Consider the following 26,840-nt stretch of genomic DNA (forward strand, 5'->3'; position numbering starts at 1 on the left):
TCCAAGGATCTAAGTCTATAATATTTATTGACTGAAATGTCCAAATATAATAATTCAATGTGTGATCAAATTTAATACAGCTCAGAGTTAAGATGCAGAGAACATTGCCACAGTTGCTAGGGCAGTTCTCTCATTAGTCATGTTTCTGTGGAAGTGTTTGAGAAAAAGATAAAGGAAGATTGAGTTGGAGAGGTAGGCAGAGCTACCAGGACAAGGTAATGACAGCGTAGGACAGGATTTCTGTGGGAATCAGCGACAGCAAACCGCAGAGATCTATTTCCATTCTCGACTTGGTGAAGGAGATTCTTTTGTGTTTTGTGGAATTGCCACTTCTTGAATAATAAAGAGTTTGATTCTATACTGTTTGCACTGATGAAATGTTAGTGAAACTCCTTTTTATATCTCTGTCAGAGCGATGTTGGCGAGTTCACACACATTTAACAACATTACATGAATTCATTGCAGAGAGCAAGCAGGGTCGTTTTTCTCTGAGCCCTGCTATTATTCAAATTTCCATGTGTGGTTTGTGCCATGGGGAAGAAGTTGGTGATTTTGAAAATGCATGTCTGATTTAGCAGGTGAAATTTTTCAGTTTTAGTTTGTAAACATGTGAGACCCCCAAATGTGATGTTTGTTATGTAATCTAACAGTTTTGCAGGGGGAAACTCTATCCCTACTGGTTTGAGAGAGAGTTGAGTCATATCCTGTGAATGTGAAGCAGCGGTATTTAAACATCACGGGTTCCTCTTACTTTCATTCTAAGTCGCTGCTGTTCAGAGCAGCAAGTGTGCTCTGCGAAGAGGCTGCTACTCGCCCTCTGAGAGGAGTACAGCCTCTCTTGCTGGGATTCAGTAACGAAAGCCAAGTCTGAAGATGCAGTTCTGTCCCTGGAGTGAAAGATGTTTTGTTTATTTCTAATCAACTATGCTGTATAGCTGCAAGCTGAAAGGTGCCTGTAATTTGCCAGTTATTTATAATAAGGTAAGTGTTATATTTTAATTTACTCACTGTATTGTGGCAGCCTTGAATTAACGTGGCAGTTGTAGTATGTGATCATGCCTCAGAAAATGCGTTCTCACAGGATCTTAAAGGTGGCTTGGAGATTCTTGTGCAAATAATTTTGAATTTATGGTACAGCCTACTTGTGAGATACTTAATAGATTGATATTGCTTGCATAATAGTTTTTAATTAACAATATAGTGCCTGAGATGTGAAAACATTGTAGTAGCTTTGTATTTTTTTTAAGGATTAAGTAGTACCAGTATCATTGTTTTTCTTCTTGCCACCCTGTCATCTTAGGGTTAAAGGTAAAATGTAAATGCATAAAATTCCTATGATTATATTTGGATTTTATTCAAAATAATGATAGTTCAATAACTGTATTTCTCCATTATGCAAAAAGTGGTCTTAGTGATTTTTAGAAAGTTGAAAAGTAGTGTCTCTTGCTTTGACTTTTTATTTAAGTGAAAGGTCATCATTTTTAAACTTCTCATCCATTTGTTTTGAATTGTATATGAGTTTATTATCATAAGTCTGTTTCCTGAGCTGTTGTTGGAGACACTCATATATACATTGTATGGATGGAGAAATCTGTAGATTAGAGAAGTGGACAAGAGGTTTGCTTTTGAAATTCTTGAAGACTGCTGAGGAAAGGTGGGAGTGGAAAACAGGAGTGTTGTCTTGATTTTTTATTGATTAAAGAAATGGTATCAAATCAGAGCTAAAGGTGTATCTGGTATCATATCACTCTGGATAGTCATATTTAAGGCCTTTAAATTCTTCTGAAGTAGGAAAGGTTAATTTGATTGTGAGAGCTACAGCTGTGAATTTGTGAGATGTTGATGAATTAAAGGGATTTTCTATCTTTAGTGACAGTTGGCATTGGAGTACTTCTTCTTAATTGACCCACTGTCATGCTTAGAGATTATTTCATTTCTATTCACAATTATGCCCACTGCAAAATTGCTAGATTTTAACTACAATTTGGAGATTATTTTCCATTAGATATATACATTTAATAACTCATGTTTTGCAAAGGCTGAAGTGAAGGCATGAAGTTTTCCTCTTCTGTGAAGAGGAAATTAAAATTAGTTTACCTTCCAAATATTTAAAGGCAGTATTCCAAATTAGAAAAGAAAAACTTCAAAGAAAATGACTTAGCACTCTATGAGCTTTGGAGACTTTGCATAGTGAAAAGGCACATATCCCAAAAGATGAGAACACAAGAGGTTATAAATAGAATAACCTGATGTTTGATATATATATAAAACTCTGCTTTTATGCCTGGACAAGGGCAGGGCTATTCTGTTAAGTATTCTCCTTGAGATTTTTTCCTTATGCTATATGTGGATTAGGAAATGTCAATAAAGCGATAGAACATAATAATCTACATCAAGACAAAAGCATATCTTATTACAATTGACACTGTTTCAGATTCTTAAATCTGGATTATAGTGGCCATCGAAACTGTTATTGTGAATGAAAACTCAGGCTGGTAAAATGCTATAAAATTCAAGTTTTGATAATATGCTCTGTTACAAATGTAGACTTAATTTCAATGACATTGTACAGCCAACTGGTAATTACCTGATTAGATTGCTTCTCCTCCTTCCTTTCTGTTTTCCTCATCCTTTGGCTGTTTTCCTGCTTCTTTGCACATCCAAGAGGAGTGTGGGTAATGGGCAGAGAGAGAGAAGGATAGTGAATAGACCAAATGGGGTACCATCTCTATTTCTCACCTCTCATAATGGTTCTGGTGGGAAGTGAGGTCAGAAAGAGGTTAGATATAATGGCAAAAATAAGTCTTTTAGATTTCAATTATTCAGGAAATTCCTTGACCTCTGAGACAAAGAATAATTGGGAGCATGGTTGGGACAAATTTATCTACCTTACAGAATTATTGCAAAAAGGTAGTATCATGTCTGTTATATAATTTTATTTGACTGTAATGTTTTACATATGTTTCTGTGGAATTGTTTTTGTGTCTTCTTGAAGGAAAAGCACTGACAAGATATCAGAGATACGCAGAATTCCACTCTGGATTCAGACCATTTATTTTCAGAAGTGAGGGTCTCCTTTTTTCTCTTTTTTTGTAAACTATTTTACTCGTGAATTTCTACCTTCTATAAAAATAGTATGCAAAGGTAAGCTCCAAAAATAAAAATAAAAACCTAATTTTACCTAAGCCTCAGTGCTGTTCGAAAAATCTCAAATAGCAAGAGAAAACTGATCCTCACTCAAAAGATACTTATCTTTCGGCAATTGCATCTTATCTTTAACCTAAAATCAACACCCAGTTAGGGACTACATTAGCAGAAGCACATAACATAAAATTTTAAAATATTTTTCTTTTAAGTAAAGCTTTGTTTGAAGGATTCAGGGTGAGAAACTACAGAATAGGAAGAAATTATCTTATAGAGTACTCTTTCTGACTCCTAAAAACTAAATCTTTCTGGGTTCTGCTTTACATCTTAGAGTCTCTAGTGAATCCTACTGGATAGCAAAAGCAGCACATTCACTGGGAAAAATAAATAGTGATTGCTCTCCTGCCTACTTCTGAAAATCTGTGAGGGTCACATCTACTTCTGAAAATCACATGAGACTTGGTGAGAAAGCACTTGTGAACTCAGCAGAGCTTGTCAATATCACTATCACTGAATAAGATATACAGAATTATATAGATACTTGGAAGTGAACTTAGATGTGTTTATCTTCTTACTTCAGAAAGAAGGGAATTAAGGTCCAGAATGCTTAAGGAAAGTGCCTAACTTCGCTCAACTAGTACCTGAACCTGGATCTTTTTGTCTCCTTGGTTAGCTAGAAATTGATCACAAGATTAGTTGTTTCCTGCTGTTAAGAGTTTTTCTGGTTGTTGTTTTTTTTTTTAAAGATAAATACTTTTTGCAGCATTGATGCACATCATTATCAGAAACTATATCCTTGGAGAATGTTTCTCGGAAGACATATTGCGCTGTCTACAAGTTTTGTGGGCTGAGAATTCTCATTGGATCTAGTTTAACAGAGCACAAATTTGTGGAGTGGTTATCAAACTATAGCATCTGAGTCTTGCAATCTCTTAGCTATTGCCACAGTAGACGTGTCCAAGCTCTTCTCTGGAGAGTTGAATCATAAAAGTAAACATGTGAAATGAATGGGGGGTCGATTTTGTAGCTTTTAAAACTGCAGATAGTATGGTAGATTGTTTTGATGCTTGTTGAAAGTGGCTAGAAAAAAGATTCTTCCAAAGGTTACCCTTAAAAAGAGATTAGGAAAATTTTAAAAAACAAGTGAACTTCCATTCATTTCTGTTAGAATTGATCTGGCTGTTTTATATTTATGGGACACTATTTTTCAGAGCTATGAGATGGGAGAACAATGACTTTTCATAATTATAAAAGTTAATGACATATATCCTATGATGCTAATGAACAAATTAGAGTCATAAAGAAAATTTTTCTTTAAAGCCTCTTAACAGTAAAATTGGAAGACAAGTTAATTAAAAGGTTTCTTGTGTTGGTGGTATTAATAAGGTTTATATCTCATTCCTAAGAATTCAAAATAGGGTCACCATTTCCTTTAATAAAAAATGTGCCTCTCATGAAAAGTATATAATATATCTTCATTTCCTGTGTTCTAATTTATACCTTCAATAAATAAGTGGAATTTAACATCATGCAACCTTATGAACAGGTCCTAGCTCTGTTTTGTAATAAAATTCAAGTGTACCTTGATTCCAAGAACTGCATAAATCTATAACTGTTAGGAGATAAAGGAAAACTGATTTGAAAAGACCCTGATGCTGGGAAAGATTGAAGGCAGGAGGATAAGGGGACAACAGAGAATGAGATGGTTGGATGGCATCACCGACTCAATGGACATGAGTTTGGGTAAACTCCGGGAGTTGGTGATGGACAGGGAGGCCTGGCATGTTACAGTCCATGGGGTCATAAAGAGTCAGACATAACTGAGCAACTGAACTGAACTGATGGATAGTTGAAAAGCTTCACTAAACATAAGTGCGGTGAGATTGTGTGGGATCTGAGGGACAGAACTCTGGCCTGTAGGGTGAGTAGTGGGAGAAGCAGTATTTTTTGTACCCTTGATCCCTCCTGTGGTTTTGGAACTGACAAGGAAGCCCGTGTCTTCTTTTGATTTTGTTTTCTTATCTACAAAGTTGACAAAACATGCCCATGCTAGATGACAGTCCCACACATCCTATAGGTACTCTGTAAATACCGGTTACTCACCCTGTGAACACCAAGGTGGGTAAAGCACTTTCAGGTCAATCACACAGTCCATAGAGGCACCATTGTCCTAAGTACCAAGTGCGGTGCTTAGATGCTCGGTCATGTCCGACTCTTTGTGACCCAATGGAGACTGCCAGGCTCCTCTGTCCTTGGGGATTCTCCAGGTAAGAATGCTGGAGTGGGTTGCCATATCCTCTTTCAGGGGGTCTTCCCAACCCAGGGATCAAATCCAGGTCTCCCACATTGCAGGCAGATTCTTTACCATCTGAGCCACCAGGGAAGCCCGTGAATATGAGTGGGTAGTCTGTCCATTCTCCAGGGGGTCTTCTTGACCCAGGAATTGAACCAGGGTCTCCTGCATTGCAGGTGGATTCTTTACCAGCTGAGCTACCAGAGGAGCCTGCAAGTGCCAAGGCTGGTAATGAACACCCCCTTGAGAGATAGTCAAGTAGAAAAGCTTCAGAGATGATTTATTGGCTTTTAATTCCATCTTAATTCAGTAGAGGTACTCAAATCAGTCACTTGGTCTCCCTTTTCTTGAGTCATTTCACTAGTGGGATGGATTAGTAATATTCCTTCATGGCAATTTACTGCATACCCAAATGTAACAAAACAAATTCTGTACTCCACAAGTATTTCTAAGATGAAAATAGCAATAATGGCTAACATGTAAGTCAGTCTGTATAATATATTTTAATGAACTGTCTTAATTTATTTCTTAAAAGTACCTCATGGGATTTGGGCACTATTACTATTGTCCACTTTCACAGGTGAAGAAACTGAGGTATAAATTAGGTGACTTATCCCAATAATCACCCAAATGGTATTCTAATGATCAGAGTTGAACCTAGGTAGTCAAGCTTCAGAGCCAAGATTCTTTATGTTCTATGCTGCCTCCAGTTAGATTACCTTGATCCCAGTAATATGAAGTGACTGCTATAAAGTACAACAGAAAGGAAAAGAAATCTTAAAAATGTTACTACATTTAATTATTTTGATGACTCCAGCATTCTCACTTGTGGTGAAACCCAGGCCTTTATGAACAAGAAACAAACTGAAGTTATTTGGGAATTCATAGAAAATGAGGCTAGTAATAATGCAAAATGCATCGAGAATGAACAGATGTAACTAGTCCTCCTAGGGGGGATCATTGTCTTGGGTGATGTGAAAAGATTTCATATATTTGATAGAGAAACAACTTTCAATGCACACATTGTCAGCAGTCCTAGGAAAGCTTCTGGAAATTTGTGTGTTTTAAGGGAGAATTACTGTCTTGTCCCCTTTTCTTTGTCAACTGTTAAGAATTCTTAATAAACGTCATTTGTGAGAAGGAGCATATTGAAGGAATAGTAGAAGGATTTTAGGTCCATTATGTGACTACATCCATTTTGATCTGCCTTCTCCAAAGATTCCACAAATTATGCTTGAAATTCTTGGATAATTTTCTTTTAAAAATTCTATTTTTAATTGAAGGATAATTACTTTACACTATTGCGTTGGTTTCTGCCGTACATCACTGTGAATCAGTCATAGGTACACGGATGGCCCCTCCCTCTTGAACCTCCTTCCCACCTCCGACCCCTTCCCAGCCCTCTAGGCTGTTACAGAGCCCTGGTTCAGGTTCCCTGAGTAATCCAGCAAATTCCCACTGGCATCTGTTTTACATATGGTAGTGTATATGTTTCCATGCTACTCTCTCCATTCATCCCACCCTTTCCTCCCCCAACCCCGTGTCCATAAAACTCTTCTCTATGTCTGTGTCTCCATTGCTTCCCTGCAAATAGGTTCATCAGTGCCATCTTTCTAGATTCCACATATATGCTTTAATATATGGTATGTATTTTTCTCTTTCTGACTTTCTTCATCTGTAGGTTCTAGTTCATCTACCTCATGAGAACTGACTCATATGCATTCCATTTTATGGCTGAGTAATATTCCATTGTCTGTATGTATCACAGCTTCTTTATCCATTCATCTGTCAATGGGCATCTACGTTGTTTCCATGTCTTAGCTTTTGTAAATAGTGCTGCAGTGAACATTGGGGTACCTCTGTCTTTTTCAATGTTGATTTTCTCAGGGTACATGCCTCGTAGTGGGATTGCTGGGTTGTGTGGTAGTTTTATTCCTAGTTTTTAAAGGACTCTCCATATTGTCTTCTGTAGTGGCTCTATCAATTTACGTTCTCTTGGGTAATTTTCAAACCCTCATGTTTCCTAAAGTCTCAAAGACAAGAACTTGCTTCAGGATGTTTTGTACCCTCAGTGCTAGCACAGTGCTTAGCACGCAGTGAACCCTCAGGAAGGATTCCTAGCAAGTTGGCTGGCCAGCTGGATGGATGGATGAATGGATAGACAGTGGGAATGAGCGGGCACATCCAGATCTGCTCTGAGTCATGACTCATGTGCCCAGACTGAATTGGGATCAGCCTATTACTGAACTTGTGAGCACAAGGGAATGAAATGTTAAATGTAAAACCATTTATTTCAGTTCATCTCATTCTTCATCATCTGACGGTTTTCAATATAAAACTGACATATCTATAAATCATTTCTTGCCACAAGCTTTTCCCACTGCATCATGTTAGAGATTCTTTAATTACACTATGGAACCATAGTTGGTTTACTTCCTTAATTCAAAAGCTAAATTGAAAAAAAAAAAAAAGCTAAATTGATACAGATATATACATACATAATTGACAAATGTTACACACGTGCATAGAGAGAAATAATAAAATTAAAAGGTCAAAATAAATGTGAACAGCCAAATTAATGGGAATTGTCAGAACTTTGACTATTTTAAAATTTATTGTGGAAGACAATAAAAATTCAGAAGAAACAATTGAAGCAGTATATCAAAGGAAAGAAAGGTATTTTTAAAAATAATTTAAAAATATAGACTTCTTTCAGTCTTAGAACTGTCACTTTGTTTTTCCACAAAATTTCATTAGAGAGCTCAAATAAGAGGTCTGGGAACCAAAATTTATTTGGCATAATCAGTCAATTTTAAGGGTTGGTTTCCAAAATGAGAATGGTGACTAAGGGCTTGGGTTAGGAAATGCTGCAGATATTGAGAAAGGGTATTCAGGTCATTATTGTTTCAAGTTTTCCAGTGGGGAAAACACGGAGAAAACATTCCTGTAAAAACATCTGTTCAAAAATAAAATATATGCAAGTTTTAGACAATGGGAGCAACTCTATTGCAAAAATTACACATTTACCCTTGATCCAAAGCAGTCATTAAAAACAAAACATAAAAAAAAAAAAAACCCAATCAGCAAGAAATTATTGGATAAATATTCTTTTCCCTGGTCCTAAACACCGTAGCATATGTCCACTATTCAAAGATGTTCTAATTTTTTGTGTCCAGGTGTCCTGTGTTATTTGAATTGCATTGGAGTCCTGTGGCTCACTGTTTTCTCAAGAACCATCTTGCTTACAAATAGCATGTTCCATGTCAGTAATCAGGGGCAAGGGTTACCCTGGTCAACGGTGGACCTGCTTTTTATATCACAGAGTCTGGCCCTCAGTTTCAACATTCTTCAGATGAAGGAGTCATCTTGTAGCCTCGCTCACATTTTCCAACGACCAGGAATTTTTAAGACAGAATTCTTGTACTTTTTTTTTTTCATTATCAATTCAGTGGTTGCTGTGAATATTGAAATCAATTCTGAAACAATTACTTCCAAGTTTATTTGGCCATACTGTCTATAAAGCTTTTGCTAAGCCCATGCCTGGAGTTTGAGAAATGTTTATGCTATAGATAGAGAGACAACACACACACAATGAAGTTAATCAGTTAGATAGTTAATGAATGATGAATTAATTAATGACTATCTCATGGTAAATGTGTATGCTAAATGTGTAAATAGCTATAAGGAATCATTAATACACCAGGCATAAGAAGACTCTAGCCTTATTATCTGTTTTAAATCATTGATAAATGGCACAGAATATTAACGTTCAAGAGTTTTTGAAAAGGATGTTGCAGTTCCAAAGATATCCAGATTACTACCAGGAAGTCACTAATATCCCAGGGAATATGACTTCTTAGGTCACTTTCAAGAGACAGTGTTAAGGTGGTTATTGTTTCAACTTTTCCAAGGGGGTAAAAAATAGAAAATTTTCCTGTCAAAATATTTGAACAAGCAAAACTAAATAGGGTAAAAAATATATGGAAGTTCGAGATGAGAGGAGCAAATGTGTTAGAAGAATAGTTTTGTTCGTGGGTCCTACATGGTGATGCACAGAGTAGAGGTTCCATTTGGGTGATTTTTATGTAACAGACACTAATATGACTTTTAAAGAAATCAACTAATGTCTTAAAAGGTTTCCCTTGTGGCTCAGCTGGTAAAGAATCTGCCTGCAATGCAGGAGACATGGGTCCCATCCCTGGGTTGGGAAGATTTCCTGGAGAAGGGAAAGGCTACCCATTCAGTATTCTGGCCTAGAGAATTCCATGGACTGTATAGTCCATGGGGTTGCAAAGGGTTGGACACAACTGAGTGACTTTCACATGTACATGTACAATGTCTTAAAACTATTATTTGCTACATTAAAATACGCATCTAATTGTACTCTGAGATCTTCCTCATCTTGTCTATTATTTTTTGTATGTTTTCATGAAAGACTGCTATTACATTTCACTATATTAATTGAAGTTTTTTTAAAACAAAGATTAAGGACAAAGTTAATGAAAAGCTAAATAGCAGTTTTATCTAAAAAGTACAATATTATTTTATTTAATAAGTCAAATAAGTTCAACATAGTGTGCCAGCTGTAAAATTTCTGGTTTCTTCCTTTACCTGAGCAGCATGTAATTCATATTCACCGCCTCTGGAATTAGAAGGTGCCTTAAATGGCAACCCACTCCAGTATTCTTGCCTGGAGAATCCCAGAGACGGAGGAGCCTGGTAGGCTACAGTCCATGGGGTAGCAAAGAGTCAGACATGACTGAGCAACTTCACTTCACTAAGATAGACTAGCTCAACTCCTTATATTTTCAAATGAAGAATATTCTGGCATAAGCAAATTAAATGACTTTTCCAAGATTATATACACCCAGCTCACAACAGAGTCAAGCTGAACCTGGGGTTCTCACATGCAACAATGCAATCTTTTTATTCTATTAATCACTGAGAGCATCATTTTCTGAACTTAGTATTCAAATGCTGCATTGGATTTTCACTTCATCTTCTTTAAGTTGCTCAGTCGTGTCCAACTCTTTGCAACCCCATGGACTATAGAGTCCATGGAATTCTTCAGGCCAGAATACTGGAGTGGGTAGTCTTTCCCTTCTCCAGGGGATCTTCCCCAGCCCAGGGATCAAACCCAGTTCTCCTGCATTGCAGGCAGATTCTTTACCAGCTGAGCCACCAGGGAAGCCCAAGAATACTGGAGTGGGTAGCCTATACCTTCTCCAGTGGATCTTCCCAAGCCAGGAATCGAATCAGGATCTCCTGCATTGCAGAAAGATTCTTTACCAACTGAGCTACCAGGGAAGCCCTTTCACTTCATACTAAAATTTTAATTGTGCACAGCATAAATCAACTTAAGTTTGTCCCAATTTCCTTTCAGCCACACACATTTTTTACCATATTTTTGGAAGGGTATTTTTTTTTTTTAACCCACAGTTTCTCCATAGAAACTTCTCCTAACACCTAAACGTTTACTTTTGTTCTATGCACTAGGCCATGAAGATGCACTTGCAATTGCAGAGGTGGGTCCACACTTAACCACTCTTGCACATTTAAAACTGGTTAGATTTTCCACCCCCTCCAACTTTCCGGGACCTCAACACAAATTCTTACATCAAACTGACAGAAAACTCCATAAATGGGAATTATTGTATTAGGAAACAACATACACATCACTTCAAATCATTCAACCAAATAAATGGGAACAATTATTGAACAATGCTCTGTGCTAATAACTGTACTTTTGTCATCAAAGTCATGATGAGCTGCAAGTTCCCAGCCTGTTGCCTCTCTGCGTGGCTCCTGCAGAAGCTGGCCGACCACACCCAGGCAGAGGCAGTCAAGTCACAGGGTGCTCTACCTCTCCAGGTGGAAGATTCTCTTAGGAGATGGCCCAGGTACAGACGGCACCAGATAATCTGGTCCACTCTCTTTCTTTTAGATACAAACCAGCAAAATCTGTGCCTGATTTGGCTTCTTATTTGCAGCTGCAGCGGTGAGTGAGGAAGAGAGACTTTTTCCAGAGTATTCTTCAAAATGCTAGTTTTATGAAATCAGCATTCCGTAATCAAGTAACTTTGGAAAACACACCAGATTGTTTTCCCCCTCTGAATATTCACACTGGAGGCAAAAAAAAAAAAAAAAAAGCATCAAAAGCTTGAAAGTTGGGGACAGTGGTTGTTTAATATTCCTTAACCCAATATTTCCCAAATAAATCCATTTTCATAATACGACCTATTAACATTATGAAACACACTTGGGAAACACAAATTAGACATTTTTCTCATTGACTGTATGTTCTGCAAAAGGTGGTTTGAGAAATGTCAATTTACTGTTCCCTCGGGGGTCTCTGTCCCTGTTTTTGTTTGTCAGTTGCTAAGTCTTGTCTGACTCTGCGACCCCACGGACTGCAGCACGCCAGGCCTCCCTGTCCATCACCAACTCCCAGAGCTTGCTCAAACTCATGTCCATTGCGTCAGTGATGCCATCCAACCATCTCATCCTCTGTCGTCCCCTTCTCCTCCTGCCTTCAATCTTCCCCCGCATCAGGGTCTTTTCCAATGAGTTGGTTCTTTGCATCAAGTGGCATTAGTCCTTCCAATGAATATTCAGGGTTGATTTCCCTTGGGATTGACTGGTTTGATCTCCTTGCTGTCCAAGTGACTCCCAAGAGTCTTCTCTAGCACCACAGTTTGAAGGCATCAATTCTTTGGCACTCAGCCTTCTTTGTGGTCCAATTCTCACATCTGTACATGATTATTGAAAAAGCCATAGCTTTGTCTATACAGACCTTTATCAGCAAAGTAATTTCTCTGCTTTTTAATATGCTGTCTAGATTTGTCGTAATTTTTCTTCCAGGGAACAAGTTTCTTCTAATTTTATGGCTGCAGTCACTATCTGCAGTGATTTCAGAGCCCAGGAAAATAAAATCTGTCACTGTTTCCACTTTTTCTCCATCTATTTGCCATGAAGTGAAGGAATTGGATGACAGCCTCTCATAACATGAGCTCAAGACTGAGTGTAAGAATAATTTTGACTTTGAGATTGTTAACTTCGTTCAATAATACTGTTCAGTAATAACCAAGGTGCCGTTTCTCTGAGCAGGTTTGATGAGGAAAGGACAGAGGCTCGGGGCAGAGAGTAATAAACCTCTGAAGTGGGAGATGGAGAAAATTTCACAGAAATGCCCCTTAGGCTACATCGAGCAAGGTGTATTGGTGTTTTCCAGGTGGATAAGAGCACGGGTGTAGAGGCACTACTCAACATAAGAGTCCAGGAAACTGTTGTTGTTTTAAAAGCGTCTTTGGAGCCTGAGGTGGAAAGGGGTGTGGCTGCCGAGGCAGGCCAACCCGAATCCACTCCTCGGATTCTTGCGCGGCTGTGCTGAGAAGCTTGGCAACCAAGCCTCAGCAGCGGAGAGCAGTTGAACCAGGAGGCTGGATGAAGAGAAAACGAATGCAGTGAGGAAACGGACAGTCTGTTGCCTCTTGGTCAAAGAACACCTTCGGCAAGGGTCACCGTGTGGGCTTGACCCCTCCTCCGCCCAAGGAGAAGAGAGAGATAAGAGGCTCCCTGGTGTGCGGTGTGGTGGGCTTCCTGAGAAGCTCAGCTCTGCGGGATAGCTGGGCCGGTGAGCTGCGATGTGACCTGAGCGTATTATGATGAACTGTAACAGGAGCAGAAAGGGCAGGTAGCACCAGGCTTGAGAGAGGCTTCCTAATACATCCCATGGAAACAGGTGGAGAGTGGACAGGCGTGGAGCTGGAAGTGAAAGTGAAAGTGAAGTCACTCAGTCGACTCTTTGCGACCCCATGGACTGTAGCCCACAAGGCTCCTCCATCCATGAGATTTTCTAGGCAAGAGTACCGGAGTGGGTTGCCATTTCCTTCTCAGAGGATCTTCCCTACCCAGGGATTGAACCCGGGTCTCCCACATTGTAAGCAGACGCTTTACCATCTGAGCCATCAGACAAGAGCTGGAAGACCTGGGTTCAAATCTAGTCCTCCCCACGTGGTCGGTGACTTTGAGAATACTGACGTCTCTGGGCTTGAGTTTCCTCCTCCGAAAATGAGGATGAAAATATCCTATTTGGAACGAGCTAGTGTGGGTCAGATATGGAGTGTAAGGTGAGCCCCCCTCTTGCTGCTGGTATTCCCACAATGCCCAAGGCTTTTCACATCATAATTCAAACAGACTCTCCAGTCTAGCCATCTGTGGAGCAAGCAATTCATGTGAGACCTTCTCAGGCAAAAATTGAAAAAAGCCTGTACCATGCAGGGTGAATCTGGCGGGAGAGTGAGTGATTGGAATCTTGTTTACAAGCTCTTGTTTATATTTCCTCAGCCTTATGGAACTTGTTTTGTTCAGGATTTAGCCGAACAGGAGGATAGTCCTGTACTGTGGGACTGAGGGGATCAGCTTCTTCGTACTGATTTTACTGGAACAGAAGAGGAACTAGTCCAACTGTTTCTAGATGGGGTGAGAAGAATGGGGTCCACTGGTGCCTCCAGAACCAAAGCCAAAACGTGCTTATCATCAATATGCCAGCTGACCCCCAAAGACAACACAACACACATACACACAGAGAGGGAGAGGGGAAGGAGAATTGTAACGAATAGTTTCATATTAGAGTCTCTGAGAAATCCAATCATTAAGAAACCCATATACCTGTTAAACTTGTTTACACTAAAGGAAGACTTGTTTTTCTCATGAACCTATTAAAATGTCTCTAGCAGTTTTCTGTATAAAAATACCAGGAAAGAGCACAGATACATGAACTTTCACAGGTACATATTTCTTCTTCCCATCCTGTTTTCTCAGAAGTTCAGCAGAGAAGCAAAATATAAAGCTCACCTTTCATAGGACTGCCAGATTTCAGTAAAAATCTAGTGTTTTATTTAAGATGGTCTCACTTATGTGAATATAGATGCCATTCTGATTTTTAGACCATTGACCTGTGCAGTGACCACAATCCCATAAGGTGAACCTTTCAGCCTAAGGGGGCCTCAGCAGTCACGCGCAGGTCCCTGGTTATTTCAGTGCCTTCCTCTCCATGCATTCAAGAGGGGGAAATTGTTTTCTGAGAGCCTTTGAGCCAGATACAGCAGGGACACGTTTAGCAGATAAAAATGAACACAGTGTATGCCAACAAGAGGTTTTAATCACTCTAATGAGTATCAAATTATCAGCAATACTGAGTGACATTAGGTAAAGCAGGCGATGATAGAGTGTAATAGGGGAAGTTAATTTAGATTATGGGCTCGGGAAAGCGGACTCTGAGAAAATGACTTTTAAGCTGAGTCAAGAGATGTGTAGATTTAATTTTGGTTTCCCATGACCTTTTTAAAATTTTTATTTTATATTGGAGTATAGTTGATTTACAGTGTTGTATTAGTTTCAGATGTACAGCAAAGTGACTCAATTTTATGTATACATATATCTATTCTTTTTCAAATTCTTTTCCCATTTAGGTTATTGCAGAATATTGAGCAGAGTTCCAAGGCTAAAAAATAGGTCTTTGTTGGTTATCTATTTTAAATATAAAAGGGTATGTATATCAACCCCAAACTCCAAATTTATCCCTTCCACCTTTTTCCTCTGGTGACCATTAGTTTTTCTGAGTCTGTGAATCTGTTTCCATTTTATAAATAATTTCATTTGTATAATTTTCTTTAGATTCTACATGTAAGTAAGAGCCTGTGATATTTGTCTGACTCACTTCACTTAGTATGATAGTCCCCAGGTCCAACCATGTTGCTACAAATGGCATTATTTCCTTCTTTTTAATGGCTGAGTAATATTCTATTATATATATGTACTACATCTTCTTTATCTGTTCATGTGTCAACGGACATTTAGGTTGCTTCTGTGTCTTCGCTATTGTAAACAGTGCTTCAGTGAACATTGGCGTGCATCTATCCTTTTGAACCCTGGTTTTCTGTGGGTATATGCCCAGGTATGGGATTGCCGGATAATATGGTAGCTCTATTTTTAGTTTTTTAAGGAACTTACATACCCTGTACTGTTCTCCATTTTACAATGTACCAATGTACATTGCCAGCAACAGTGGAGAAGTGTTCCCTTTTTTCTCCACACCCTCACCAGCATTTATTGTTTGTAGACTTTCTGATGGTGGGCATCCTGATTGGTGAGATTTTTTAAGTTTGTGAGGATTAGAGAAAACTAGATAAGGTACCCAGCACAGTATTTGTTACAAAAGCTGCCCAGGAGATTCAGATCTACTCTATCTCCTCATCAGTGACTATCAAACCACACTGTCCTTCAGAGCTCAGCAGGTGGGCTACAACATGCTACCCATCAGCTTTGGGGAGTTGTAGGTAAACCCAGGGGTATCTGTGGACCAGCTTGGCCCCACCACCTTTCCAATTAGCCTTCACTGAGCATGCTCTCTGTGTGAATTTCTGCACAAACCTTTATTCAATATTTCTCTGCAGATGAGCACCCTGCCCTCTCTCTTCCCCTGCATTCCAGCCCATTCAGTTTGCCTGTAGTCCTCTGTCTCCTCTCCTTGAGAATAATCTCCTGGAGACCCTGGAGCCCCACAGGACTTCCTCTGAACCCAAGACATTGCCATGTTCCCCGTGAGGAATGTCAGCCTGTTGTCCCTCCATCCCCCAAACCACCTCACCAGGTCATTCCTTTCCAATTAAGTCTATATTTGCATGGTTACCACGAGAAAGGAGCTCTCTCGGCTCCCCCTCTAGACTTTGTGGTTCTACTTCTGCATTCACTCCTTGGGGGATGTGAGTTCACCAAGCCACAGTCCAGACCTGCCTTTCTTCTCTCTCTTAGCCAGCCTTCCCTTGATGACCCAGCTACACACATGGCCAAAACCCCGTGCGTAATTGGTGAGGTCCTGGTGGTATGAGGGGACAGGGGCAGTGCTTAGGTTGGGATCAGACCACAGTGGATTTGCCCAAAGAGAAAGATACCGTCATCCTCTAGAGTGGGCTTGAGAAGGACTGGATTTGAATTAGTTGTCCCAGGATCCAAGAGTAGTAATGAAGGAACTAGAGTTACTGGGGATACTGGGAGGTTTGGTGCTCCCTAAAGACATTCCCTGATCTGCACTGCAGGATTGGAGCCCCTGTAGCAGGAGAAAGGAGCTAGAGGAGGCTGGAGCAGGCCTTGCCACCCAGAGTCCTCAGGGGCTGGGCGCTAGAGCAGCAGAGAGCCGGCACGTCTCCAGCAGCATCTTTCCAGCACCTGTTCTCTTCTCAGGCGAGCCGCACGGCTGGGATTCAGAATATCACGAGAGAAGCTGGCTGTGACTACAGACCCCAGTGGGCCTTTGGTGGCTGAGGTGTTGGCAGATGTGTGAGAAGACAGCTTAGATGCGATCAGAGCGTGCTTGGATGTGGGTGTGAAAAAGGACAGACTCCACTGCAGAGAACAGGAAGACAGTTCCCTCCTGGCTTTGTGGTGTCTGAGGTCTGCGGTTTTAAGGCTCCTGGGACCACTTACAGGAAGGGTTAGCCTTCTGTTTTTCTGTCTGAGACACCCCCGATGGGGAGGAACCCAGACACGGGGGGTGCCAAGCTGAGCACACGTGCAGAAAGGCTGCCTTTGCTCTTCTTGCTTGGGCTTCCTATTTCCAGATGCAGACAAAGACATGCACACCAGATTCTGCCCTGGCAGGTAAAGCACCTGGTTGTGTCATCAAAATGTAGCATATTTCCTTGTATTTTATTCTGTTTATAAAAAAATAAGTCTATGCTTTCAAACCTGAGTTGACTAAAGGAAGGTCCCTGTTAGCCACTCCTTTATTGTTTAATGTGATCAACTTGGTTTCCGTCATGGAAGACCTGACAAAGTCAGTGAAAACTGATCTGCAGAGTGAGGAATGCATAAAAATGCTTATGCTATGTGGACTATTAAATGATTTTATGGCCACTTTCTATTATATCTGTTTCTATTCAGTGACCTACCAAGAATGTGACAGAGCTCTCGCTATTGCATTCACAGGCTCCATCCCACCACCCCTTTCTTTCTGAGCAATCAGAGTGGGCGATGAGAAAAATAGGACACGTTTGAGAGAAAATGGGTGACTATACAAAAGACAAGTGCATTTCTTTGGCTGTCAAAATTAGCTATGAAAATTAAGATTGAGAACATCTGTCTTAATTATGTATGTAGCACAGACTGTTCTGTTGTTTCACAGTCTTTCTGAGGGGAAAAAAAAAAAAAAACGGAAAAGAAAGGAAAGTTACCTACTAGTCTCTCATGATCTAAGTCTAATTCGCTTTTGGCTATAAAAGTTATTATTGATATTAAATAATGTTCTTATGTGCAAATATTATAATGTTCTCAGTTATATCTTAAAATGCTTGCCGTTCCATTTGCAGACCATACATTATAAAATTGGAAAGGTCATCTAAATACAGTCATCATAAATTTCAACATAGAAGTGACTACCAGTGTGTTAGCTCAGTGTTTAATTAGGCATAGACGCTTTATTTTTTTACCTAGTTGTGAAAACCATACTAATGTAAATTGACATCGAGAAAGCTGCTGGGAACAGCAAAGGAAATGGAAGTGAACGAAGTAAAAAGACCCTGACCCACCAGGCAGTTGAAGACTTGATGCATTCACCATTCAATACATGTCCTCAGAGTACAAGACACCACAGAAAACTCACCCGTAAATCTGCTAGGGCCTCTGCGCCTGCCATCGGCCACTGAGGCTGTTGACGTATTAAATTAGACCTACCTGGTTCTGTGTTTTCTCTTATTTTCCTTTCTAAAAGTAACTGTGGCCAGATTCCTATACTTACTGTCCCTTAGAATTAGCTGTTTATTGTCCTCGTCTGTCAACAGTCTCTCTCCTCTCCTCACCTTGACCCCTTGCTGTGAATTAAATCTGTTTTCTCTGGTTGAGTATTTTTTAGGGGGAACCTACCCAAGACATCATCTCTGTCTTTGTGAAACTTAAAGTCATATGTGGCTCCGTTTGCTTTCTAGTCTTGCTGAATTTATTATTCATTTTAACTTGATTTGAATATGAGAATACATTTCACAGAACAGAATAATTATCTCTTTTTTCCATATCAAAAAAGAAAGATCTTATTGAAAGACTGAATTAATTTAAGGATTTATGTTTTAAATTGAGGTTAAGAAATAGATTGTCTAGCTTATTATAATAATAAATATTTAAAAATATGTGTGAATATATTTCATAGGTTAATAGTAAAATATACAAAATTTTAGTTTTCAGCAAGTTACTAATTTTTATGTATTTTTGTAGTTCCTTTTGAATTTTTTATAGACAAAAATCTATGAGTAATATCAATTTTATTTCTTCCTTTCCAAATCATTTATTTTATGTTTTATTTTCATCTTTACTGTTCTATTCAGGACTTCTGGTAAAACATTGAGCTGAAGTGATGGAAGTGAGTGCTGTGTTTTTTTTCACAATCTGAAAGGGAAAGATTTAATGTTTTACCATAAATAACAATGATACGTGTTATCATTTTATCATATTAGATTTCCATTGCTGACTTCCTAGGATTTTTGAAATTAATAAATATTAAGTTTTATCAAATGTTTTTCCTATATTTTCTGAGATGATCATATGAATTTTGTCTTTCATTTGCTAATTGGTGAATTATGCGAATTGATTTTCTGATAGAACCCCACTTTTGAGTTCATAGAAAAAGCCCATCTTGGTCATAATACTTTATCTTTAATATACCCTGCTGGATTTAGTTTGGTAATATTTTGTTTGGAATTTTTGCATATATGTTTGTGAGTGAAGTTGGCTTTGTTTTTTTCTTTCTTACAATTGCCTTGTCGTGTTTTGGTATTATGTTATTGACATCAAAAAGTTCATCATTTTTTTACACGCTGGTATAATCTGTATAACACTAAAATTAGATACAGGAAGATTTTAATTATTGACAATATTTCTTAAATAGTTTTAGTTATGTTCAAGTTTTCTAGTTCTTGAATTTTTTAAACAAATATTTCAGGTATAAGTCCATTTTATATACACTTCAATTGAATTGACAAATTTTATGTATCCTCTTATTTGGCAGGAAATGCAAAAGCACTAAAGATTTTTGAGCAGAAAAATGTCACAGATTCATAGATGTATGCTAGATGAGTTGGATCAGGATTGAAAAACTGTTAACTCTTTATTGGACAGCAATTTAATTGGCAGCTATTAAAATCCTTTTTGAAAAAAAAAAATCCTTTTTGAGATAGTCATACTCAACTTCATCAACATCTCAACCATTAACCAAGTGATTGAATGTTTTGCTCAATTCTTTTAACTATGTAAAATTTCTTATGAGATGGTTGTTGGTTTATTAAATGTCCAGTCATTCTTTAAAGAAAAGTGCTGTGGGTGGTTCCATATTCCATTCTTATATATCTTACTAGTGTGCTTGTGGGCATTTGTACATGGCTCTAACTCGGAGTTTCTCTGAGTAGAGTTCATTGAACCTGTAGTGGGCCTCAAACATTCTCCTCATGGACTGAGAACTCATCTAAAATGCCGTTACTGTATTTGTTTTTAGGGTCGCATGATGTTCAGTTTTATGTTCCATATGGGGTATTTACTAGTAACCCACTGAGTGATTTATTGATTACTAAAAATTGGTGGTTGTTAATAAAAGTAACATGGTAAAGATTCTGAGATGCAGTATCAGTAGAGTCCTAGGAAGTCCAGTTGTCACACCACAACTGGCAACATTTTGTAGCTCCTATCGTATACACACATAGTCAGAATCCTCAGATTCCTGGATTAAGGGTTGTTTAGCAGGGCAGCATTACACCATTTTTAGTTGATTGTGTTTGTCAGTTGTAGGATTTTTTTTATTTTTTATTGAAGGATAATTGCTTTACAGAATTTTGCTGTTTTCTGTCAAACTTCAACATGAATCAGCCACAGGTACGCATATATTCCCTCCCTTTTGACCCTTCCTCCCCTCTCCCTCCCCACCCCACGCCTCTAGGTTGATGCAGGGCCCCTGTTTGAGTTTCCTGAGCCAGACAGCAAATTCCCCTTGGCTGTCTATTTTACATATGGGAATGTAAGTTCCCATGTTACTCTTTCCATACATCTCACCCTCTCCTCCCCTCTCCCCGTGTCCATAAATCTATTCTCTATGTCTGTTTCTCCATTGTTGCCCTGTAAATAAATTCTTCAGTACCATTTTTCTAGATTCGTTATATATGTGTTAGAATATGATATATATCTTTCTCTTTCTGACTCACTTCACTCTGTATAATAGGTTCTAGGTTCGTCCACCTCATTAGAACTGACTCAGATGTGTTCCTTTTAATGGCTGAGTACTATTCTATTCTGTGTATGTACCACAACTTCTTTATCCATTCATCTGTCAATGGACATCTAGGTTGCTTCCATGTTCTAGCTATTGTAAATAGTGCTGCTGCTGCTGCTAAGTCACTTCAGTCATGTCTGACTCTGTGCAGCCCCATAGATGGCAGCCCACCAGGCTCCCCCGTCCCTGGGATTCTCCAGGCAAGAACACTGGAGCGGGTTACCATTTCCTTCTCCAATACACGAAAGTGAAAGTGAAGTCACTCAGTCGTGTCTGACTCGTAGCGACCCCGTGGACCGCAGCCTACCAGGCTCCTCCATCCATGGGATTTTCTAGGCAAAAGATTACTGGAGTGGGGTGACATTGCCTTCTTCGGTAAATAATGCTGCAATGAACAATGGGATACATGTGTCTCTTTCAATTTTGGTTTCCTCAGGGTGTATGCCTAGGAGTGGGATTGCTGGGTCATATGGTGGTTTTATTCCTAGTTTTTTAAGCAATCTCCATACTGTCTTCCATGTGGGAATGTACCAATTTACATTCCCACCAAAGTGCAAGAGTGTTCCCTTTTCTCCACACACTTTCCAGCATTTATTGTTTGTAGACTTTTTGATGAGGGCCATTCTGACTGGTGTGAGGTGATATCTCATTTTAGTTTTGATTTGAGTTGCAGTTATTTTTGTATAAAAAATATCATCAGTTTTGGTTCACTATTGATTCCATTTGTTGTGAATAATTTGGTTAACCTCATAGTATGTAGATTACAAATAAATAATTGCATATAATAAAGAATTGTTTGGGAGTCTGTATTTCTAATGATCAAACCTTAAGGCATGTGTTGTATGAATCGTCCATATTCAAAGTACATTTGGTACTAAAGCCGATGTTCACACACGTTGATTAGTTGTGACGTTTCATTGTTATCAGTCTTCCCTGTACCTCCATCTCCCTAATTCCCATTGGAAAATGGAGCTTGGTGGGGTAGGTTGGCTGTGTGATTATTTACCTTGTTATAATTGGTCTGAGATAACAACCTTTTGTGGATTACCCATTAGCGGATTCCCCAGGGTAAATATTCTATGATCAAACATGAAGCAGTCAAGAATGAACATCCTGCATCAAAAATTCTTTTACATTGTCTCTTAAGAAATACAGACTAAATGAACATTTCCTTGTGCCCTGTTTTCAAAAGTGAGGCTTCTTCTGGAATTTATTTCTCTGCTGGTATAATCTTTTTACTTCGGCAGAAAGGTGAGAATCTTGCAGCTTAGTCTTCTTTAAAAGAATGAACAGCCACATCAGCACCACTGACATGTTTGCTGTAATAGAAACGGTTCACAGGAGGGATGGTACAGGGGAAGAGAGATAAAAAGAGAAATGGAAATTGGAAGATCCCCGAGCTCTGGTGTTTGAAGGTTGGATGCTCGGCTGTCCTAGTGAAGTGGTCTTCCACGGGGTCACCCACACATACATCCTCTTTGTTCATCTGTGAATGTGGTATTTTTTCCACCATTTCTCTGCGTGCATATATGTGTGCCCACTCACTCAGTCAAGCCCAAGTCTTGGCGACCCCATGGACTGTAGCCTTCCAGGCTCCTCCATCCATGGGATTATCCTAGCAAGAATACTGGAGTGGGTTGCCAGTTCCTTCTCCAGGGGATCTTCCCAACCCTGTGATTGAACCCACGTCTATTTGCATCTCCTGCTTGGCAGGCAGATTCTTTACCACTGAGCCACCGGGGAAGCCTATTTCTCTATGTGTGTTGGGGGAAAATTGTTTTGGAAATTATGCAAGGAAAATTCTTTTTCAAAAGATTAATTCCTAGATTCAGGAATAATAATAAATACATTGTCCTGACAATCACCCCATCATTTGCAGTGCATATTATAATATATTTGTGTATGTCTATTTGAATTTGGATGGATTTTTCTGGCTTATAAAGAATTTGTAGATACTGAAATTAAATAATGCAAATGCCAGAAGAATCTGTGGGGACTGTTCAGGTTTTTCTGACCCATCTTATGCTGAGGGAACTCTTGGATGGGTTCAAAATACCAGCCTCTTGGTCTTGTTCTTGCTGCTTATCTGATCCCTCATCTATAAAGGAGGATGGATTTTAGTTTGAAGAGGGAACTCTGAAGCTCTTTTCTTGTAGCTTCAGCTGGAGCACACACCGCTCTGAACCTGAAGATATGCTACCAACCAAGAGCTGAAAGTCAGGATAAATTATGGACCCAAATAAGCCACAATACATCAAGGCATTAACTGTGATGGGTTTTCCCAGCTTCTGCTTTTTTGCCACCAACATATGTACTCTTCAATGAAAAACATAAAGGTCACTCATGAATAATCTAAAATCTTGCTTGAGTAAAGGTTTTAATACTATAAATATGTCAGAGGCTGAAAAAAATCAGTTATTGTAATACTTTGTAAATACTGTGACCAGATCCCACTCACTGATCAAATTGGTGGAAATGGTCATTCTTGAATCATAATCTCTTGTCTGTTGATTGCTTTGCTTTCCATATGAAATTCTTAACTACTAGCTGGGAAAATAATGTAACCTCTCTGAACCTCAGGTTCTTTATTAGAAAGCAATAAGTGAGTAGAGTGAGGAAGTACACAGGCTCTGGAGTTCACCTGCAATTATAACCCAACTTACAGCCCCTTAGTTGCAACTGCTTAATCATGTCCAAATAGTGCTAGTTGTAAAGAACCTGCCTGCCAATGCAGGAGATGATGCAAGAGATGCAGGTTTGATCCCTGGGTTGGAAAGGTCCCCTGAAGAGGAGTATGACAACCCACTCCAGTATTCTTGCCTGGGAAATCCCATGGACAGAGGAGCCTGGTAGGCTACAGTCCATAGAGTCGCAGAGTTGGACATGACTGAAGCTACTTAGTACAAATAATCATGTTCGCCTCTGTATAATTCAGTGTCCTTGTGTGTTGAACAATGATTCCCATAAGACAGCCTCCTGGTGTCATGAGTTTCAAATGAGACAGCGAATGCCAAGAATTTAGCCCGGTGCCTTCCACAAAGAAAGTGCTCAGTAAACATTAGTTATTAAAAACAACCTTGAAGAGGATTTGTGACGACTGATATAGAAATACATTAGAAATGCATTGAGATCAGAAGGGCCATGCATAAAATCAGACCAAGACAATCTTTTACCTTCTTCCATTTGTAGGAATTCTTATGATTCTGATGTTTTTTCCCTTATTTATCTGTTTCATCAGTAGTTATTCTCCCTTTGGTTCATCAGCGCACACTTTTTTAGTCTTTTCTTTTTCTGTATTTGGCATAAAATGGTAAAAGAAAGATGTCAGAGAATCAATGTGGCTGTATTTACATCAACCCATCTTGCATGACTGGCATGGTCTGTCATTTCCCAATGGAGTTGCCAGGTGATCAATGTCCTTCGTGACCTTTTCCTGGAATTAAAAGTACAGAAATGAGAATAGGTTAAGGGTAGATTCTTCTTTAAATATGTCATCTGGAATTCTGCATAGAAAAAAAGTCATTTTGGATAGACCCATAAACTAGCAACAGAGGGCAATTACCTTTTCAATTGTTGCAAAAAGGAAAAAAGACTCATGTTAGTTCTTTCTTTATTGCTAAGCTTTGATACACCTGCAGATGTGACAGTTGGTTTTGTTGTGGTTTGTGTTTCCTTTTTTCATCTTTCTGAGTTTAGCAGTTAATTGTGCTTTGCGAGGCTGTTTACTAGCAATTGGGGTGCATTTTCCAACAGAAATAATTTTATGAATAAAGACCAGCTTCCTAGAAATTGGAAGCCCAGAGATCTGCTTAACCCACCGATTATTAAAAGTAAGCTACTGAGGGTCTCACAGGTCTGCAAGAAGCTGGCCACCCAGGATGCCAGAGCTGCCCTGCATAGGACAGGTTCTTCCCTCCTTTACTTCCCTTTGGTAGCAGGCAGATTAGGTACCCGTCCAGCTTCAGGAACCTGGAATAGATGTTCCAAAGAGACAGACATGAGAGATGGGAGAAGAGTGTGGCTGATGCTCTAGAGACAGAGGAGCTAAAGAGCTGGTTAAGCGTAAGCAGAGAATAGCCAACTGTGACCTTCAAGGTGCACTTCTTATTTCCAAACTGACCCCTTGAAGGTCTCTTTTCTGTCTCAACAAAGATCTGAGGGTTGAGCTACATACTTCCTTTTCCACCACCCTCAATTTGTTGCTTTTGACTAGGATTTCTGTGTCTATTGTGTTCGCATGATAGAAAAAGCTATAAATTCCCTTCTCCCTTGCCTTTTAACAAAGGGTGAGGGATCTTAGTCCAAGTGATAAGAAAGCCGATGAGAAATAGTATTTTTCTTATGTTCACCTTTTCCGCACCCCATCCCTTGACTACTATCACCACCCTCCACATCTATGCTTTCTCACTCCTACTTTGTACTTTGATCTGTTGGAGACAAAGTTCCAATAATAAAATTTTGTGCAGAGAATGGGCTCAATGGAGATATCCGCAGCTTTTCAGAGAATAATCTTAACTTGGCTCTTAAATGCATATGGTGGCAAGCATGTTTCTGAGCTCTTGGGTCCCAGCGAAGATGGTGATGCTGGACCTAAGGCCCTGGGATGGGAACTGGACACATTGAGTGGACCAGACTGGGGTCAAAGAACTACATATTTTGAAAGAAAAGAGCACCAGAGAAACTCTTTAGTGTTTGGACTCATCCCTGGTGTGATGTAAAAGGGGGACTACTTTGCCCCTTGTGGCAGAAAGCTCTGCAACCACAGCAGGCAAGAGGAAAGAAGGGAACATTCCCACAGTGTTATCTACATGGAAATCTTTTATCTCCACACTTCCTCTTATTTTTATTGAAATCTATGTATAAAAAACCTAGACAGCATATTGAAAAGCAGAGATATCACTTTGCCGATAAAGGTCCATATAATCAAAGCTATAGTTTTTCCAGTAGTTTTGTACGGATATGAGTACTGGACCATAAAGAAGGCTGACCACCGAAGAACTGATGCTTTAGAGCTGTGTCGCTGGAGAAGACTCTTGAGAGTCCCTTGGTCAGCAAGGAGATCAAGCCAATCAAAGCTAAAGGAAATTAGTCCTGAATATTCATTGGAAGGACTGATGCTGAAGCTCCAATACTTTGGCCACCTGATACAAAGAGCCAACTCATTAGAAAAGCCCCTGATGCTGGGAAAGATTGAGGGCAGAAGGAGAAGGAGGCAGCAGAGGACAAGATGGTTGGATGGCATCACTGACTCAGTGGACCTGCATTTGAGCAAACTCTGGAAGATAGTGAAGGACAGAGAAGCCTGGCGTGCTCCAGTCCATGGAGTCTTAAAGAGTGGGACACGACTGGAGTGACTGAACAGCAACGTTGCAAGTTTGTTGTTGTTCAGTCTCTCAGTTGTGTCCGACTCTTTGTGACCCCATGGGCTATTGTCCGCCAGGCTCCTCTGTCCATTGGATTTCCCAGGCAAGAGTACTGGAGCTGGTTGCCATTTCTTTCTGCAAAGGATCTTCCTAACCCAGGGATCGAACCCACATCTTCTGCAAGTCTCCTGCATTTCAGGCAGATTCTTTACCACTGAGCCATTGGGGAAGCGGTATTTTAAGTTTGCATAAGGGCTCAATAGTTTCCAAAGTACTTTCACAAACTATATATCATTTGAACTTCATAACAGCTGTAAGGTGGTCAGAGGAAGTCTCGAGAGTCCTATTTCATTGAAGAAAATAAAAAGGTCCAGAGAGATTGAGTTGCCAAATGTCATGCACAGAGTGTGCAATACGGATCTGGGCCTGGAATTCGATTATTCGTTCACTGTTTTCCCTTCATATTAGAACTCTCCCTTGAAATACTGATCTTGACTCATGGGATTAGCAAAAATACAGTAAATGTTTAAATGTTTTGTATTTCATGGAAATCTTTAAAAGTAAAATCTGAACAATGCAACAGATTAGACTATAGCAAGAATGTATTTTCCTTCAGTAATTCTTCTTTAACATTGTAATATTATATTTAATTCTATCATTTTCTAAGAATCAACCATAAATAATTTATGTATTTGAATTATTCAGAAGAGATTTCACAGAATAAGAGAAAAGA

General features: G+C 39.3%; 1 protein-coding gene across 11 annotated transcripts in view; it reads left to right on the forward strand.

The window, feature by feature from the left end:
* MCTP1 (multiple C2 and transmembrane domain containing 1) overlaps positions 1-26,840 on the forward strand; it is a 558,463-nt gene that overhangs the window by 193,756 nt on the left and 337,867 nt on the right. Inside the window, exon 1 of one of the 11 annotated variants that reach the window (XM_043464650.1) lies at positions 756-981. The exons of the other annotated variants lie outside the window; for them this stretch is intronic. Coding sequence (XP_043320585.1) covers positions 925-981 — 57 coding nt within the window. The 5' untranslated portion in view covers positions 756-924. Of the gene's footprint in view, positions 1-755; positions 982-26,840 lie in introns of those variants that run through there. 11 annotated transcript variants of the gene reach the window in all.

This window comes from Cervus canadensis, chromosome 4, assembly GCF_019320065.1.
Source record: "Cervus canadensis isolate Bull #8, Minnesota chromosome 4, ASM1932006v1, whole genome shotgun sequence".
Taxonomy (NCBI): Eukaryota; Metazoa; Chordata; class Mammalia; order Artiodactyla; family Cervidae; genus Cervus; species Cervus canadensis.